Genomic DNA, 18,411 nt, shown 5'->3' with positions numbered 1-18,411 from the left:
CTTTCCCTCTCCCTTTACTTCCCCATATGAAATTCTCTTAGGAGAAATCCTGTGGTTAAGTTTAGATTTGCCTTACTGACTTAGAAGGGAAGTGAGATGACACTTTGGAAATGAGGAGATGTTGAACAGGGAAGCGTCTGCTGGGCTCTGCTGATGCCATCGGTTTCTTACCACGGAACCAGGTGTGCCATCTGTTCCTCTCACACTTCCCTGTTGGCCGCAGGTGCTGAGTGTTGCTTCTCATCCTTGGGCTGGTGCCTAGTGAGACTCATTTCTCTTCCAAGGCTCTCTGTGGACTTAGTAGCATTCAGCATTGCAAGACAGTTGCGTGGGGTGTGGATTGGATGTGTGGATTTTAAAAATGTCTGCAGCTCATCTAAGTTCTTAGCGCTTTTCATAGCTAGATCATTTTTGATGCTGATTCTATCCCTTTGACCTGTTGTTTACCTTCTACCAGAGTATTATAAATACGGTAATATTTATAATTTTGAAATTTTATCTAGTAGTGGCTTAATTAGTATTTTCTTGCTATTTAGAGACTTTTTTGAAGTTGACGTTTATGTAGAAATTTAAGTTACGAGGACCCCACCGCTCTCCATTCCTTACTCAGCCTTTGGCCCAGACACTTCTGTCCTATCCTAATAATAAATACAGTTATTTTGTGGGTTTTTTGGTGCTCCGAGAGGCCACGGAAAGAAATCCAAAGGCAAAGACTGAGGATTACACATTCTTGTGTTCAGCCTGTTTTTCAGTGATAGCTCTGTTATTGAATGTTTAAGCAAATTAGGTTGCATACTTGGAAACCCAAACGGGTGGTCTTGTTTGTGATGTGCCTCACTGGGTTCACTTGCAGTTCTCAGTAATGCTGTTGTCCCACTATTGGGAAATGTGATTCCCCCAAGTTGATACTGCCTCGTTTGTTTGTTTGGAAGAGTTTTCAAGGCACTTCCTAACTTGTCTCTTATCGTAGTCCTTTCATCCAAGGTTAGTTCTGTTTTCCTCCTTTCATGTTACAGATGAGAGAAGCAGTGTGTAGGGAGATCAGGTGATTTTTCCTAACTTTCTGCCGCAAATTAGCATCAGGTCCATGACAGCTCTCCATTTTCTACCGCCATTCTGTTGTACCACACCAAGCAGAGCTGTATTCTGTTTATCCAAGGAGGCATGGGTTCTCCCATTTTCTTGACAGAATATTTACTTTGGTAATGCAAGAGAGACATGAAAGCATGTTATACTTTTTATTTTTCTCTTTAATGATTTGGACTACAGAACATCTTTATGAAATGTTTCAGCTTCTGTTGACCCTTATTGAGAACAAAGGGCTGTTAGCAATAAGATGATTTTATTCCACTCTTAACAGTATATGCCTTTGACAGATAGAAGATTCTAGTGCCTTTTTGTGAATTTGCAACTCGAGTTAAAATATGGGGCCAGCCCTGTGGCCTAGCAGTTAAGGGATTCAAATCCCATATGGCCAACTGCACAGTTGAAGTCTCAGCCTTGGTGGCTCAGAACCCACCTTGGTGTTTGTAACTGCATACCTAAAATCTCAGCAGAATGTAGAAATGGAAGAGAAGGAAATGAGGCATTATCACATCCCATTGAGAAGTGCTTTCACCTTCCTCTGTCTCCATCTCTGTTTTCTCTGGCAAGCTCATATGTTCACTGGCAATTATAAAAAAAAAAAGTCGAAATACCAAATATAAAATATCCAGATACTAGTTACCTTTTTAAAAACATCTGAATGCTTTCCTTAATGTAAAATATCCCTTCATATCCTGAAAATGTGTCTTCTTGATAAATAAATGGGTTTATTCCCACTTACTGATTTATCTTGACATACAAAAATGGAGATTTAGTATGTCCTATCACTGTAGGTTATAACCATGACAATGTAAACCTACCATCCAGGGTAGACCTTCACCAATAACTTGAAACTGATCTGTATTTGCTCCTCCCTTATCCTTGAAACTTAACTCCTACTCAGTTAATGATAAGTAGCTATCAATATTTTGACTCTTATGTTATTCTCTTGTTTATTAGTTATATGCCTCAATGATATATTGTTTAGGTTCGCTTGGTTTTTGAGTTTTATAAAAATGGTATCAGACTGTATGTACTTATCTAGGACTTTTTTTACATTGTATTTCCAAAATGTATTTATGTTGTGGATGTAACTGTAGTTCATTAATTTTTAGTGCCATAATATATATAATAGTCTGTTGTGTGAATATCTAATGTAGTTTTCATTCTCTTGTTGATTAGCGTTTAGGTTGTTGCTAGTCTTTTGCTATGAATAGTGCTGCTTCTGTAAACAATTTGTATGCAGTATCTATGATTTTTCTTGAATCATTGTGATTATATAGAAGTTAAAAAATGTATTTCCTTGGGTTTTACTTTGACTTTATGAGTAGACAAAATTATACAAATTGGTACTATCTGTTAGGATATTTTCTTTTTTAAGAAAAGGGATTGACTTTACAAGTGAAATTTGAAATTTAGGGGACTATACAGCCTTCCTGAGACATTTTCATGCAGTCATTTATAAGACGACATAAATGTCACAGTCACGTCATCCTCACAGCTGCAATACTGAATGAGTCTCTATAGTCAACTTTATAGACATTAAAAAAATCTTTAGTTTTTCTCAAAATGGTCTCATTTTAGCATCATCATTTTTGCAGAGGAAAACAATCCCTTTCTAAGTTAAAAGTTTGGGCTCTGAAGGCTCATTTGTGAATGCCATTTAAAATTTATTTTTAATTAAGGGTATTTAATGTTGGTACGAGGTGCCAGACATTCAGCGCTCTGGAGACTCCAGGCATCTATCTATCTACAGAACAAGCCTGGCACAGGCAGTGAAGGTGCATTCTCCTTCCTGCTGTGTTTCTGTCTGTGTCCAGAGAGAGGAATTGCCTCAGTGAGAGGTGTCCTCGTCTTTGGGCCCCCCACTCATTACCAAGCATGCATCTAACCAGCAGAAGGCCCTCTAGTAACCATAGTTTGATTATGTGAAATTCAGCTAAACTCTTGCCAATTCATTTTACCCAGTCTACTAAATTGCCATCTAGCGTTAATGACTTTGGGCTCCTGTCAGCCTGGTTTAATTCGAGCTAGGAATCCAGTGCCAGAAGCATTCTCTATTCCCTTCATTGGCCATCCCAGGAGATTCCTGCTTTTTCCTGCGAGGAAGTTGGATCTAATTGGTCTTTTCCTTTTTCGTTGTTGTTGTTGTGTTTAATCAGTATTTTGGAGTTGTAACACTTCTACTTTTGGTATTACTGTTACATCAAAAAAGTGAAGATGTTAATATGAGAAAGTGGCTGAACCAAATTACAGATCTTAAGAGGACAAGATAAACTCTCTGTGGGGCGGTTTGTGCTAGGTCCTAGACTATTAAATTAATGTTATAATCTGGCTGTGGCAAATGTGCTACTAATAATTAGTTAACTTAGCTGCTTTGTTGGTCAAGACTGAAACAGCTGGTTTTAAACAAATGTATAAGTTTCTTGACCTGATAGTAAATACCTCATTCTTGCACAGAGGGACTGCAGGTCACTTGGCTGGGGCATGAACTTTGCCTCTGGGTTTATGGCTGTATTTGAGGGATGACTTGCATCTCGAACGTTACAAGAAACTAGACCATTATGCTCTTAAGCTGTCGTTCTCATCTGACTATTAGGAATAACCGGAGTGGGGAATGAATTTTCAAGCTTTGTGAGTTTTGATTTTTAACTTTTCTAACCCACTGTGATTTAGAGTTGAAGCAAAATGGTGGTGGTTGGCAGTGAACTACAAGGTTAGATTGGTAACTGACGTTTATTTTTTAGTATTATTCATGTGGTTTATAAATCCTTGAATTTGGTACCCTGACAAATTGATCCGAGTCTTACTAAGCCATATAGAGGTTAGCTTGGGTTTCATCTAGGCTGAACAGTTCATTCAGCTGGTTAGCAGTGGGCTGCTGCTGAAGCCCTAGTGGGAGGTCGCGTGCCCCTGTAGCCGCGGTCGTAGTTGTCCCAGCCGGAGGTGCCTGTCTCTGCTACAGCTGCACATCCTGTATGTCATTGTTCCAAGTGGCAGAGGAGGGGCGTAAAAGCCTGGAATACCCACCCAGTTGCCACTACTGGGAAGATCCTCCAAGCCCAGTCCTTGCTGACAGTGTCAGTCACGTCATGTTCATCAAACTAACATTTCTGAGAAAGCGCCAGTTATTTGGGAGGCCCTTCAGAAGCTGTGCTTCATGTGCATGTTCCAGACCTGACGGTAACAAGTGAAGGCCTGCTAGGCTCGTTACTAGATTCTTTTCTCTAGAGAGTTTAATTTAAATGGTAGCTATCTGTAGGAGTTCTTTGTATTTCACTTTCTGCTTAAGGCAGAATAAGGTCAGTATTTGAGGTTTAACATTCGTTTCTATCAGTTTTTAATTCACTCATTCATTCATTCATTCCATGAGTGAGGCACCCCAACAGGGTGTTCACTCTGCGACTCACCCGGTTTCAGCATGCCCCCAGCACACTCAAGGAGATCTGAGAATGTGAACCCAGAAACTTTTATGTGGGTCCAGTATTACCACCTGGCCCTATTTTTGTCAGCTTTTTACAGCTTTGCCGAGGTGTGTAATGCTGGGGAGGTAGAGCTTCTCAGAAATTAGAGAAGGGGCCAACCCCATAGCCTGGTGGATAAAGGACCTAGATCCCGCATGACCAACTATGCTTTGCATTCCCACCTTGGTGGTGTGAAAAACACCAGGCATGTGTGCATATTTGCCCGAAGTCCCAACAGAGTAGAGAAATGGAGGAGAAGGGATTGTGGTGTGACCACATCCCACTGAGGGATGCTTTCTCCCCCCTCCCTGTGTGTGTGTATCTCAAGTGAGCATTCATATCCTCTGACAATTAAAAAAAAAAAAGAAAAAAGAAAGAGGAGGGAGGAGTTGGAGATTGGCATGTCTCTTTCCTCGCCCTGAGATGGAATAGAATAAGATGATTGTGATAGATAAGAAATTACTTGATGAACAGGATAAAGCCTGGCTTTGTAGAGATGGTTTCAAGATTATAACTGGGGCCAGCAGGTGGCATGGTGGTTAAGGTACTGAATCCCACATGGCTGACTCCACTGTTGAGTTTGAATGCCAGACGCAGGGTCTTGAAAAATACACCTGGCATGTCCATGCATGCCCAAAATCCCAAGAGAAGAATGGAGGAAAAGGGATTGTGGTGTGGCCATTCACCCCTAGGGGGTGATTTCTCACTTTCCCTCTCTTCCCACATGCCTGACCATGGTTCAAGTTCTGGTCCTAGTAGCTTGTAACTCATGCCGGGCACGTGTGCATTCATGCCCGAAGTCCCAACAGAGTAGAGAAATGGAGGAGAAGGGATTGTGGTGTGACCACATCCCACTGAGGGATGCTTTCTCCCCCCTCCCTGTGTGTGTGTATCTCAAGTGAGCATTCATATCCTCTGACAATTAAAAAAAAAAAAGAAAAAAGAAAGAGGAGGGAGGAGTTGGAGATTGGCATGTCTCTTTCCTCGCCCTGAGATGGAATAGAATAAGATGATTGTGATAGATAAGAAATTACTTGATGAACAGGATAAAGCCTGGCTTTGTAGAGATGGTTTCAAGATTATAACTGGGGCCAGCAGGTGGCATGGTGGTTAAGGTACTGAATCCCACATGGCTGACTCCACTGTTGAGTTTGAATGCCAGACGCAGGGTCTTGAAAAATACACCTGGCATGTCCATGCATGCCCAAAATCCCAAGAGAAGAATGGAGGAAAAGGGATTGTGGTGTGGCCATTCACCCCTAGGGGGTGATTTCTCACTTTCCCTCTCTCTCTGTCTCTGTCTGTCTCTCTCCAGTGAACCCACGTGCCCTATGGCAAAAATCTGGAGAAAAAAACAAAAAAGTGTAACATTAGTGTCTAAGCGCACTACAGCAACAAGGTAAAGTCATCTCTCCACCCACCGGGAAGAAAATTCCGATAACATAAACAATGGTTTGTGTTTCCTTGTCTTTCACAGGTGAGTGTGGTGCAAGATTCTGTCAACATTTCTGGCCAGAACACCATGAACATGGTGAAGGTGCCCGAGTGCCGGCTGGCAGACGAGTTAGGAGGGCTGTGGGAGAATTCTCGGTTCACAGACTGCTGCTTGTGCGTCGCTGGCCAGGAATTCCAGGCTCACAAAGCCATCTTAGCAGGTTGGTGTCGTGTCATGGGGAGTTTTGTTGTCCTGGTGAAATGGAGAAATAGTGGCTGCCTAATCACCTTTTGAATAACTTCAGCTTTTTAAATTCTGCTCTAAAGAAACTACAGCTAAATACATTTTTATATTGTGGTGACATTTGTTCTTAAAACCAAAAAGGCTGCTCTCCATAAAAGTAGTGTTTCTACGTGTCCTCTCTGTAGGGGGCTTAGGCCACTGTTTTCAGAGAGTGGACGGTATTACGCGAAGGTATTAAGTAGGTTTTGCTCCTGGAGAGTAGCTGTTGGAACCCTGGTGGAGAGCAGCGATCAGCCCCTCGTCGGAGGCTTAGGATGTAATGGAGAGGATCACAGACTCAGAGCCAAACACCGTGTGTTCCATCCCAGCCCTGGGGGTTTAGCCCTCTCTTCGATGTGTAAACACACTAGAAGAACATTGTTGTCTCTGACATGGAGGATCAGATCTTGCTCTAATAGGCCCTTGGTCTTTTAAGACCGGAAAGACTGAGTGACTGACAAGGGAGGATTGACGAGGGAGGACTGACATCACTTCACATGAAAGAGTAGCAGCTAGCCACAGACGTCTCTTGAGACTGTAAGACCTAAGAGGAGATCATATGAACCTGCAGGTGACACTTCTCACCAAGGGCCTCAATCCCCTTAATCCAGCCATCTTCCTGTTTGTTCCCAACTAGGCGCTGAGCTCAGGGACGTCCCTAACTCTTAGGTTAGAGTCTCCATGCGTGGCAAGGCCTTTAACACTGCCTGTAAACCTTTCTGCAGGTTATGCAGTCAGCTCCCTTTCTTTTTCTCAACAATAGCTATTTCGAACCCTGACCACTCTCCCTTAGCCTCCTCCAACTCCTACAAGATGGTCTTGCTTACGTCTTCCAAGAGAAATTGAGCTCGTAGGAAGCATCTCCACTCTTCCTCTCAGCTCACCCGCATCCTCAGTGCAGGGGGTGTTCTTCCGCAGTGCAGAGCAGACTCTGGCCCACCTCTGCTCTGTTTCGTCCCATCTGCTGCCCTCTCAGGAGCCTTGCTCTGCCAGTCACACCCTGGTATCTGGTAACCCCACTCCCTCTCATTGCCCATTCACCCTCAGCCTGCAAGTGGGCTAAGCTTCTCCCTCTAGTTTTTCTTCTCTCTCTTTTTCCTGAGTTAGCATATTCACTCTCTTCTTCTTTCCTCCCACTTATCCTCAGCTCACCTCCATGCTGTGGGAGACTTTTCTTCCCAAAGTTCCATGGCCTGATAGTTCCTGAATGTGAGGCACTGTTAGTCTCAGACATCATTGGACTGCTCTCTCCTGGTCTTCTCTGAGCTCTCTGGGCTACATCTAACTTGCGGCCTCCTTCCCTGTCCTTCACCGTCCCTCTTGTTCACTGGTGAGCCATAAGGGTCCGCTTCTGCTTCACTCTGCCACTTCTCCCCAGGTGATTCGAGCTCTTCCTGTTGCATCAGCTGCTGCCTGTCTACTGACGGCCTCTGAGGCATACCTGCTGCTTTGGACCGTTCTCTCTTTATAGAACACCCCAGCCCTTTAGTCTTCAGCTTCTGTAACGTATTTATTTAGTGCCTTTCTGCAATCTGGAAGCTCTGTGGCCCACTTTGAATCCTTGGAGTGACCTGAAAACATACCAGGGGCATGCATACATGGGTGTCCAGGATCCTGGGGAGCCAGAGGCTGGGGGGAGGGGATGGTGGCATGATGAGACCCCATCGAAGATGCTTCTCCCTCTTTTTCTCTCCCAAGTGTGTGTGTACTTTCTATCATGAAAAAGAAGAAAAAATGGCAAAGCTAAAATTAGTCATTTCTGACATACATAAACTGTCATCGAGGAGTTCTAGTCCTGTGTTAGCTCAGAACCCTACTACATATTCTGTCTGCTCACCCACTTTTAGGTGGTGGTTGGTAGTCTCAACTTTGACAAAAACCCCTAATTTATTTGACAATACGAAAAATTTGAATTCTTAGCCATTTTAGTACTTTCATGGTTGAAATTAAGTTTACCTCTGTTTCATAGTCTTAGTTGTAACTACTACAGTGACCAAGGGTCAGAGTGCTGCTTCTCTATCTTTTTCCGTTATCCCCAGCGCTAAGGAGGAACACTAAGCTTAAATTTTCCCTTATGGGAGAAATTAAATACTAAGGAAGATTGTTTTATCAGATAGGGCTGAGCACTAAAGTACCACAGACCACTGTAATATCTAAGATTTTTTTCCATCCCTTTGGGGAAATACCACCTCCACTAAGAATGCATAGCTCGAAAGAACAGACACCCGGCCATGAGCTCGCTCACACTTTATCAGGTCAGCGGGAGCCATTGAGCCCCAGTGCTTGACCTTGCGTGGTCCCTAAAGGTGGGGGAAGTGAGCTGTCATTGTTCCTAGGCCAACTCTCAGGTATTGGAATGCCCCGCTCAGATGATGGAGCACCTTCCATTTCCAATCCCAAATCAACACGGAGCATAGCATAGTCAGCCGACATAGATGTTGAGAAAGCTCCTGAAAGTCAGACTGGTGAGGATAGAGCCAATATAAAATGACTTTTACAAATACATTCTTTAAAGTTTTATGTATTTCTTCCATGAGCGAGACAGATAAAGAGAGAAAGAAATGTCAAGACCCACCGGGGTCTTGACACTACAGTCCACCGCCAGCCTCAGCCAGCACCATAGCGAGGGCATGTGCTTGCCCCATGTACTCAGGTCTTCAGATGCAAACCCAGAATTGCCCCTGTGGGCCAGCCTCACAGAGTGCCGTGTGACCCTGCTGCACCACCGTCCATCCCCATTGGAAGTTAGTTTGAAAAGTAGTCATTTCTTTTTTTTCCCTTATTTATTATAATTATTTACTCCTTCATATATTATGTGAAGAAAGGAACTTTGTAATTCTGGTATAATCTGAGGTTGAATCCCTCAAATTATGGGACAGGAAAGAAAATGATCTCTTCATCGTAATTGGAATCCAGGGTGTTTCGGTAGAATAACCTTATCTGTTTGTCTCCTTTTCACTTTACAGCTCGCTCTCCAGTCTTTAGTGCCATGTTTGAACATGAAATGGAAGAGAGCAAAAAGGTATGTCACAGCGTGGAGACATGGCTTTTTACCCTGGCAGCTACATCGAGATTGTTTCCCAGTTTAGCAGTACATATTTACATTTCCAATTATTTTTTTCTTACTGCATTATTAAAATGGAGTACAAGTCCCTGAGCAGATGCTCTGAAAGTGAAGAGGGGTGGTCCGGAATGTGCTAAGTAAAGTGGACTCACTTCATCCCCAAGCAGATAGTCCAGTTTGTGATGAGGTTTTAGAGAACTCAGGAAACAAAAGGTGAAAAAAAAAAAAAATCAAAGATATGAAGGGTCTTCAAATGAGCCACAGAAAATGCATATTATGAAAAAACTATGCCTAGATTTCAAAATTTGTTTACACCCATATAAACTCTTTTCTTTTTTAAGAGGGCACATGCAGTCAACAGAGAGTGAGAGGATAGATAAAGCACCCCGGGGATGTGGTCATGTCACAATCCCTCGTCCTCCATCTCTCCCTCCTTTTGAGATTTGGGGCATGTATGCACATGCACCCATCATGCCCTCGTCCTGCTAGATCCAGGACTCGACCTCATGGTCGGTCAGGTGGGATCCAGCTGCCTTAACACCAGACCACATAACCAGCTCTAAGTTCATATTTTAATTCTGTCATCCATGAACTGTTAAATCCCCTCATTGTTTTGCTGTTTTATTTTTAAAAAACCAAGATGATACTAGTGAAAGGAGAAAAGCCTATTATAATCAAATAGGGCAAAAATAAATTTTCCATTCATGTTAGGTTTTAAATGGTATAAGCGTCTCTCCTCACCAGAGCTTAGAATTATGAAACTAGTGTGGGAATGCTGTTCTGTTGAACGTTTCTCATTTTTAGTTTTTCTGCCATAGAATCGGGTTGAAATCAATGATGTGGAGCCTGAAGTTTTTAAGGAAATGATGTGCTTCATTTACACGGGGAAGGCTCCGAATCTAGACAAAATGGCTGATGATTTGCTGGCAGCTGCTGACAAGGTGAGATAAGAATAGAGAAACAGACCCAGCCTTGGTGCACACAGGTAGTTCCACCACTTGGGATGCTGAGGGCCTCATAGGAGGCCCAGGTCCACTTCTAGGCCATTGCACATCCTACCTAATTGGGAGATTGGGGCAAGGGGATAATAGTGTAGCAAGACTCTCTCTCTCTCCATCTTCTATCCCTCTCTCCCTCCCCCTCCCCTCTCCACAAAAGGAGGAAGAGAAGAATATAAAAATAATTCAACTCTAGGAGTTACTGTTACCTCTTGAGTCTCATGAACAGACTTCTGTGTTGCATTGTTGGTAAAATGAGATATAGCCTGTTTAACTAGGACAGTCCTGATTCCCACATGTTGTTCCGATACAATTTTCTTTTTTAAAATTTTCCAGTGGGTACATGTGATTGCTGGAAAGAGGTGGCGGTGAGGAGTGAAAAAGCAACCCCTACCCCATGGGGCATAGCCACACTATAATCATTCTTCATTTCTCCCTCCTTTCAGGATTTTGAGCACACACACTTGGCATGTTTCTCAAGTCTCCGGGTCTGGGATTTGAACTGTGTAGTCAGCTATGTAGGATCCAGCTGCCTTAATCACTTTGCCACTGGCTGTCTTCGGTATTTTTTTGTAATGCTAAAAGGCACCTACAAGTTCATGAGAGAGAGAGCGAGAAAGCACCCGCATCCCCCAGTGGGGCTTAGTTATGCTGCAGTTCTTTTTCCTCCAATTCTCTCATCAGGACCCTGGACACATATGTGCATTCCCAGCATATTTGTTTGTTTTCATTGCTAGAGGGCATGTATATTTACCAGAGAGGTGGAGAGGGAGGAAGCACCCCCAGATAGGATGTGTTCTCCTCCATTTCTCTGTCCTGTCAGGATTTGGGACTTATACATGGAAGTGCCTGGCATGTTTTTTAAGCCACTGGGGCCAGTATTCAAGCCGTGACTGGCCATGTTTAATCCAGCTCCCGTACCCGCTAGGCTATAGGGCTGGCCCCACCACCCAACATGTTTTTAAGCAGTCAGATCTAGGACTCAAAACCTAGTCAGCAATATAGGATCCAGCTTCTGTGCAGCCCCACAGAGCTGTCCCCCACGACCCAATATTAGCAGCACCTGTCTTCTCCAAAGTATCCTGCTTTGAGTGTGGCCTGTGTGATCACCCGAACTGTGGGATAGAAGGGTAGGTTTGATGGTTACCTCTCTTTTCCCCATCTCAAGTTGTGCCATAATGATAGTAAAGATTCGGATAATACTCGTATTTGGACAGTGCTCTACAATTTGCAAGATGTTTTTTAAATCATCAGTACATTTAAACTTTATTTATTAGCATTTTCAACTTTTACCAAAGTAGTTACTGAAATATCCTGTATTTCTTCAAAATTATAGTCAGCCAAGTAACTCTTGGGGAGGAAAGAGATACTTCTACAGTGATTGTACACTTTGTATAAGATATTGCAGTTTGAGAAATAAAGTGTCAAAATAAAAATATGGATCTTAGAATCAAAAAAATATCACGACTACCTAAAAAAAAAACAGGTCAGTGATTCCGAAAGTAAGATGAAATATATCAGATAGTAGGGGACACGCTTTATGACACACCGAGTTTAACAAGTCAAATAGTTGACGTTTTACTATGAGACTTCTCAATCTGCAGCATATTAATGTGCACCCCGGGTTTCCTACAGGGGGAGGTGACAACATTTCTCCAGTACAGTTAACCCTGGGATCCTTTCTCAGGGACCTCCTCCCAGGGTAGTGGTCCCCAGAACACAGACTGGGAAACTTGTCTTGTGTAGGCATATCAGAGAGAGGTCTGTGGCCTGTCCTTGCAGACTGTGGAAACGTGGCCTACAGGGGAGGGGTGAAGGGATGTGTGTTTATCCCAGGGAAACTGTTGGCAGCCTTTTCAGGTCATCCTGAGGGTATTAACAAGGCTTACTTGAACTGTATCAGCAGTAGGCCCTGTGAAAAAGGTTCTTTGGGGACCAGCAGTTAGCATGATGGCTATGTCGCTGGACTCCCATGTAGTCGACCGCGGTTCGCGTTCGGACCTGGTGGCTTAAAACTCACGCCAGGCACATGTGTGTGTGTGCCCAAGATCCCGAGAGGAGACCAGAGGAGAAGGGATTGAGGCATGGCCATTCCCCCCTGGGGGATAATTTCTCACTTTCCGTCTCTCTGTCTCTCTCTGTCTGGTAAGCGCACGTGCCCTATAGCAAAAACCTCTCCAAAAAAAAAAGGTTCTTTGCTGGAAGAGTCTTTCTGCCATGATAGCAACACCCATCTGAGGGAGAAGTGGGCTCTTGCCTAAGGCTCCAGAGCCTTTCCAGGATCTGCTCTTGAGGATTTGCTTTTCTGGCTCCCTTTGCCCTGAGGACAGAGGAAAGTACTTATTTATCTTTAGTGATACATTTTTTGGAGTGTGGGCTGAGGATGGAGCATGTAAACTCAGTCAGTGCTACTGATTTAGAAGATTAAAAAATAACCATATTCTTCTTATCACCTTTCAAAACTCAATTAGCACAAGTAAGCAAAGTGAAAATGTAATACCCTTCCAGTCTACCTTTAGTTCTGACCAAGAGAACGCCTATCAATGGAGATAATAAGAAAATATTACCTGCAAGCTCTGGGAAAGTAGAAGGCCCAGCTCAGTGCCTGCTGTCTATAAGGTCCACGACTGCCGAACTGCCCTCGGACTTTCAGTGATGCGGTCACTTGTCTTTATGCATCAGGTGTTTTATCCCCCTCGTCTTCACAATTCCGTAAGGATGAGTAGTATTCAAGGTTCACTTTTTTTAGACAGAAATGCTAAGGTTTGGAGTTGTATATCCTCAGAGCCAAGGTCAGACTTCTTTGTCACTAGGTGGTCATTCTTGCTTAGCCAAAGGACCTACTGGTGACAATCTACTGTTTGTTTTGTTTAAAAGAGGCTTTTGCCTTACGGTGCGTGTGCTCGCCCTGAGAGAGACAGAGACGGTAACAGTGACAGTAAGAGGAAAGTGAGAAATCCCACCCCAACTGCGCAGGGGATGGCCACACCACAATTCCTTCTCCATTCTTCTCCTGGAATCTTGGGCATGCACACACATGTGCCTGCTGTGAGTTTCAAGCCACTGGATCTGGAACTCAAACTGCAGTTAGCCATGTGGGAGTCCAGCAATGTAACTGCTATGCCATCTACTGGCCTGACAATCTACTGTTAAGGACACAGGGCGTGGGCATCAGCTAGAATATGTTAAACATGAAACAGGTGAGTCACAGCGGTGCTTAAGTTTATGAATGAAAAGTAACTGAAGAATACATTCAAATTCCATTCAGAATCTCCCAATAGACAGTCTGCTCCAAGCCTATTTGGAAACATTTTTAACTTTACACCTCCTTGTGAGTTTTAGGAAAACAGAATAAGAAATCTTTCATGGAAGGATCTAAATATCTAGAATGTACCCAAGAGACTGAAACAGCTTCTTCTGAGCTTCTCCAGTCTCCTGGGGACATGTGTAATTAGACCAAAAACAAAACAAAACACATCGGCCAGGCCTGGGAGACACAATTTCAATCTCTGGGGTAAGTACTGCCATTAGGCAGGTTTTTCAGAAGCATAATTAAGAAAAAAAACTTTGTCCCCCAAGGGACAAGAATGGCTACTTTTGTCTAATTATGCAGTAGGGATCAGAGCTATTCACAGTAGAAATCCTTTTAAAAGACTATGTATCAAGAAAGGGTAAGAGGCAGAGTCTGTAGTGTTGCATAAAGACAGACAGGTATTCAACCTTTACCAGTCTTTTAAAACAAAAATGGCACCTTCATTTCTTGCATGGTGTCATTCCTGTTTTCCAGAGAAACTATTTTCCTGCTACTCCAATTTTAAAAATTAAGCTGCACCAAAACCAATAAAACTCTCTTTCTGCTGCAGGAGATCACAGTGCCAGCAGATATCCTCCTCATCCAGAATTCATAACCATGAAATTGTCCTGGCTGGGTTGCCATGATTCAGCCTGAAGGGGCGTTGTGTCATTGAGTTCTGAGGCCCTGAGGATGGGACCTATGAGGAGACCGTGCACAGCCTCAGAGCAGACTGTTCTGTGCGCTGACTAGTGACGTTTCATTTTGTTCCTTTGATTTCCTTCCTTTTTTCTATTCCTCAGGTTTCTTAGTAAGCGCATAATCTCATACTAGACAGCAAGTGCTAGAGTGCACCAGAGCCAGTCGGCCAGGTCAGACGTGCCTAGGATTAACCTAGACCGACCATTCTCAGGGTGTTTGTGCCCTCTACTTGCAAAGTAGAAGTTTTAAAACTGAAACAGGATCCAAGGTTTCTGCTGCTTTATCCTTTTACTCTGAGAATCTTAACCTCAACCCCAATAAAGTAAGACTCCATTTATCCTTTTCTGTTTAAAAGATGGCCTTTGGTTGACCCTCATTCAGGAACAACTAGTGGCAGAGACGGTGGTGAAAGTCACCACAGGGCTCCATTCACAGCCTGTTGGGCCAGTTGGGTACCCTGCCAGGATAGCGACAATGCTTAAGTAGAAAGGACTGCGCTTCACCCTGGTCTGGCTGGAAATGAAAGGACTGCAGAAATTGTAAACGTAACGTCCCTGTTGACTTGAAGCAGACTAGTGCCTCATTGTAAGGGTAGGTTTAGGGAAGACTTTAAATCATAGCCAGGGGGTAAACTTCAGGATGCAGGTCTACTCTGTATCTGCCATTTTTCTAACAGGTAGGCAAGAATTTGCATGGCAGCCACCCAAGTGATTTAGCTGTTTTCATTTTTCGCATCAACTCCTCACCTGCACAGTGTGGTTGTAGTTTATCATTGCAGGAGTAACTGAGTAACTTCTCACGGTCTGTGCAGAATGTGCAGGTATTTGGCTACGTGATGGTACAGCTTAAGAAAACAGCTTCAGTAGCAGTCAGCCCAGAGCTGTTGCTGCTCTGAGGACAGCCGTGCTTGTGTTTTACAGTATGCCCTGGAGCGTCTGAAGGTCATGTGTGAGGATGCCCTCTGCAGTAACCTCTCCGTGGAGAACGCCGCAGAGATTCTCATCCTGGCTGACCTCCACAGCGCAGATCAGCTGAAAACTCAGGCCGTGGATTTCATCAACTAGTGAGTTGGCATCTTCAAAGTACTTCTTTCAAAATAGTTGGATAGTTAAAGAAATGAGAAAGACTTTGTATTAGTGAATAAAACAGGCAAGTAGCTTCATTAACCTTTTGGTTCTAAGGGTAGGGTTTTCATCTTTTCCTTCAGCTTGACAGTTTGGAAAATGGCTTAGCTTTCATGGGCTTAATCCTATTGGTGAGTGAAGTGTTTTAGTTCCTCATGGTAATTGGAATTGATGGAAATGATGAAACTTGCCAGCCTGAAAAGGCCGTGTGCCCCAAATGGTAACATCTTTACTTCAACACTCACTTAAAAAGACACAGATTTTGAGGAGAATAGAAGTATTTCTTTACAAGTTCATAATCTGTATCCCTGTGGGATGGGGAAAAGAGGAGGGACATTTAGTAGCTGAGGTCCTTACAGATTGTTTGGAGAAAGAGACATTTGTTCATTTCACCAGATCTGTTTCTTTATTCTGAGTGACAGGCAGCGTGGCCATATTACTTCCCAAAATAATGCGAAAGGGGCCAAGACGAGTCACGACTACAGCCCTTCTCAGTGGGGTGCGTTCTGCTCCCTGGACTGCTCCGAGGGGAGAAGCAGCTTTATAAAGCCCTCACAAGAGCAGTTGTGGGCTAAGACAGGCCTGAGAGGGTCCGTGTAGATGAGTGAGCGGTATTCAGCACTGAAGGTGCCTGGAGACAGGAAGCAGTGTCCTCTAGTTGCAGGACTGTTTTGCAGGAGTTACCAGTTGAGGCAGAAGACGGAGGGAAGAGACCAATAAATGTTAGTGCTGTTGAGTGCTCACTGCATGCTAGACGCTTGCTTTGAGATTTTTTTTTAGCTATTGACTCAGCCACTGGGTAAAGAATGCATAGTACCCCCTTCTTCTTGATCATCAAATAGACCCCAGCTTCTTATCTTACTCAGAGCTCACAAGACCAGTGAATGGCAAAGCCGGGCTGAAGCCCAGAGCTACCCAACCTCAGGAACCCTTGCATTTCCTGCATGTCAGCATCACCGCAAATGGAAAGGTTCCAGCAGTGTGGAGAAGGGTCTGGGGAACATTCTGCCTTTTCTTAAAGAATTATTTTTTAGGGGCCAGCAGATGGCATGATGGTTAAGGGCATTGGACTCCCATGTGGCTGACAGCAGTTTGAGTTCCAGACCTGGCAGCTTGCTTTCTCATTTTCTCTCTCTCTCTTGCTCACTTGCTCTGTCCCTCTCTGGTCAAATTAAAATAAATAAATAAAATAATTTTTAAAACAAGAGTTATTTTTTATTTAACTTACTTTCTTTTCTTTTTTTTTCTTTTTGGAGAGATTTTTGCTATAGGGCACGTGTACTCACCAGAAAGACAGAGAGAGATAGAGACAGAAAGTGAGAAATCACTCCCCAAAGGGGATGACCGCGCTTCAGTCACTTCTCCTCCACTCTCCTCTCTGGATCTTCGGCACACACGCACACATGCCCAGCGTGAGTGTAAGTTACTAGGTACGGGACTCGAACCACAGTCGACTACATGGGAGTCCAGTGACATAGCCATTACGCCATCTGCTGGTCCTCTATTTAACTTTATTTTAATTTGACCAGAGAGGGACAGAGTGAGACCAAGAGAGAGACGGGGGGAAGTGAGAAAGCAAACCACTAGTTCTGGGACTCGAACTGTGGTCGGCCATGTGGGAGTCCAGCGCCCTTAACCACCATGCCACCTGCTAGCCCACAACATTCTGCTTTTTGTTTCTGAGAGCACTGTGGCGCACAGTCCTGCTTTTCAGCATCACAGCAGCCACCGCCCAGTCACCAGGTTGCACATTGTCTTACAAGCAGATTCTCAGGCCTGTTCAGGGATCGGAGTGTTTCCTACGCTAACATCCTTCATACCGAGCACTGAAAGATGAGACTGTCCCGGTGGCTGTGCAGCCTATCCTGTGCTCACTCCCTGTGGTAACCCATCTCTCCGCATTTCTCCTAGTCACGCTTCGGATGTCTTGGAGACCTCCGGGTGGAAGTCGATGGTGGTGTCGCATCCCCACTTGGTGGCTGAGGCATACCGCTCTCTGGCTTCAGCACAGTGCCCTTTCCTGGGACCCCCACGCAAACGCCTGAAGCAGTCCTAAGATCCTGCCTGTTGTAAGACTCCGTTTATTTTCCAGAAGCAGCAGCCACCGTTGCTGCCACTGACCACCAGGTAGACAGCGCAATCTGTGGAGCTTTTACTCTGTTGTGAGGGGAAAGACTGCATCGTGGCCCCGGACTTTTAAAACAGCACTAAATAACTTGGGGGAAACGGGGGGAGGGAAGGGCCCGGGACTCGGGGCTGTTCAACCTAATGAAAACCCTGTTGCTGCGTCACTGTGTTCCCTTTGGCCTGGCCGAGTTCAATACCGTGGGGATTCAGTTTAGGCGCTGGCCCCGAGGACATCCCAGCGGTGGTACTTCGGAGGAACCTGTCTGCATCTGACTGAGCAGAACAAATCGCCAGGTGCCTGGAGCAAAAAGGAAAAGAAAAAAAAATGGACTTTTAGTTTTAAGAGAAGGGAAAAGGAAAGAAGAAAGGATTTTTGCAGCATTTCTCAAAAATCAGTTTGTGGATTCCAGTAGTATTTATGTTGAGAGAAACAAATTTTAGTCCTTCCAACTGTGCTAAAACTTGGATATTTGTGAAAACTCCTCACCACCGTACAAGTATCAGAAGAGCTCTCTTGTTAGCACTTATTGTTTGCAAGAACAGAATACATCCTTTTATCTTTTTATGAAAATGACGAGTGAAAGCAAAAGGGGAAAGAGGTTATTTGATCTAGAAGATGAGTGTTCTGATATGGTGGTTTTTGCAAAAATCTTTATTGGTGTTGAAAACTGGAAAAAATAATTCCTCCAGAATTCATACTGTCTTGACAAGAACTATGGTTCTCTGTTTTTAGATATTGTGGAAAATGTTTTTTGGCATTTTTCTCTGCTTTTATTTCTCCTCCCTCCTCCCTTCCTTTTTTCTAAAAAAAAAAAAAAAAAAAAAAAAAGAAAAACAAAA

General features: G+C 43.9%; 1 protein-coding gene across 2 annotated transcripts in view; it reads left to right on the top strand.

Annotated features, from left to right (window-relative positions):
- SPOP (speckle type BTB/POZ protein) overlaps nt 1-18,411 on the top strand; it is a 70,573-nt gene that overhangs the window by 42,474 nt on the left and 9,688 nt on the right. Inside the window, exons 6-10 of one of the 2 annotated variants that reach the window (XM_027767349.1) lie at nt 6,025-6,202; nt 9,231-9,286; nt 10,147-10,269; nt 15,241-15,383; nt 17,356-18,411. In XM_027767349.1, coding sequence (XP_027623150.1) covers nt 6,025-6,202; nt 9,231-9,286; nt 10,147-10,269; nt 15,241-15,383; nt 17,356-17,500 — 645 coding nt within the window. In that variant the 3' untranslated portion in view covers nt 17,501-18,411. The remainder of the gene's footprint in view (nt 1-6,024; nt 6,203-9,230; nt 9,287-10,146; nt 10,270-15,240; nt 15,384-17,355) is intronic. The other variant, XM_027767350.1, reaches the window with a different exon arrangement.

This window comes from Tupaia chinensis, unplaced genomic scaffold, assembly GCF_000334495.1.
Source record: "Tupaia chinensis unplaced genomic scaffold, TupChi_1.0 Scaffold144171_2, whole genome shotgun sequence".
Lineage (NCBI taxonomy): Eukaryota > Metazoa > Chordata > Mammalia > Scandentia > Tupaiidae > Tupaia > Tupaia belangeri.
Note: the sequence above shows the minus strand (reverse complement) of the source record. Positions and strands in the feature narration are given on the sequence as shown.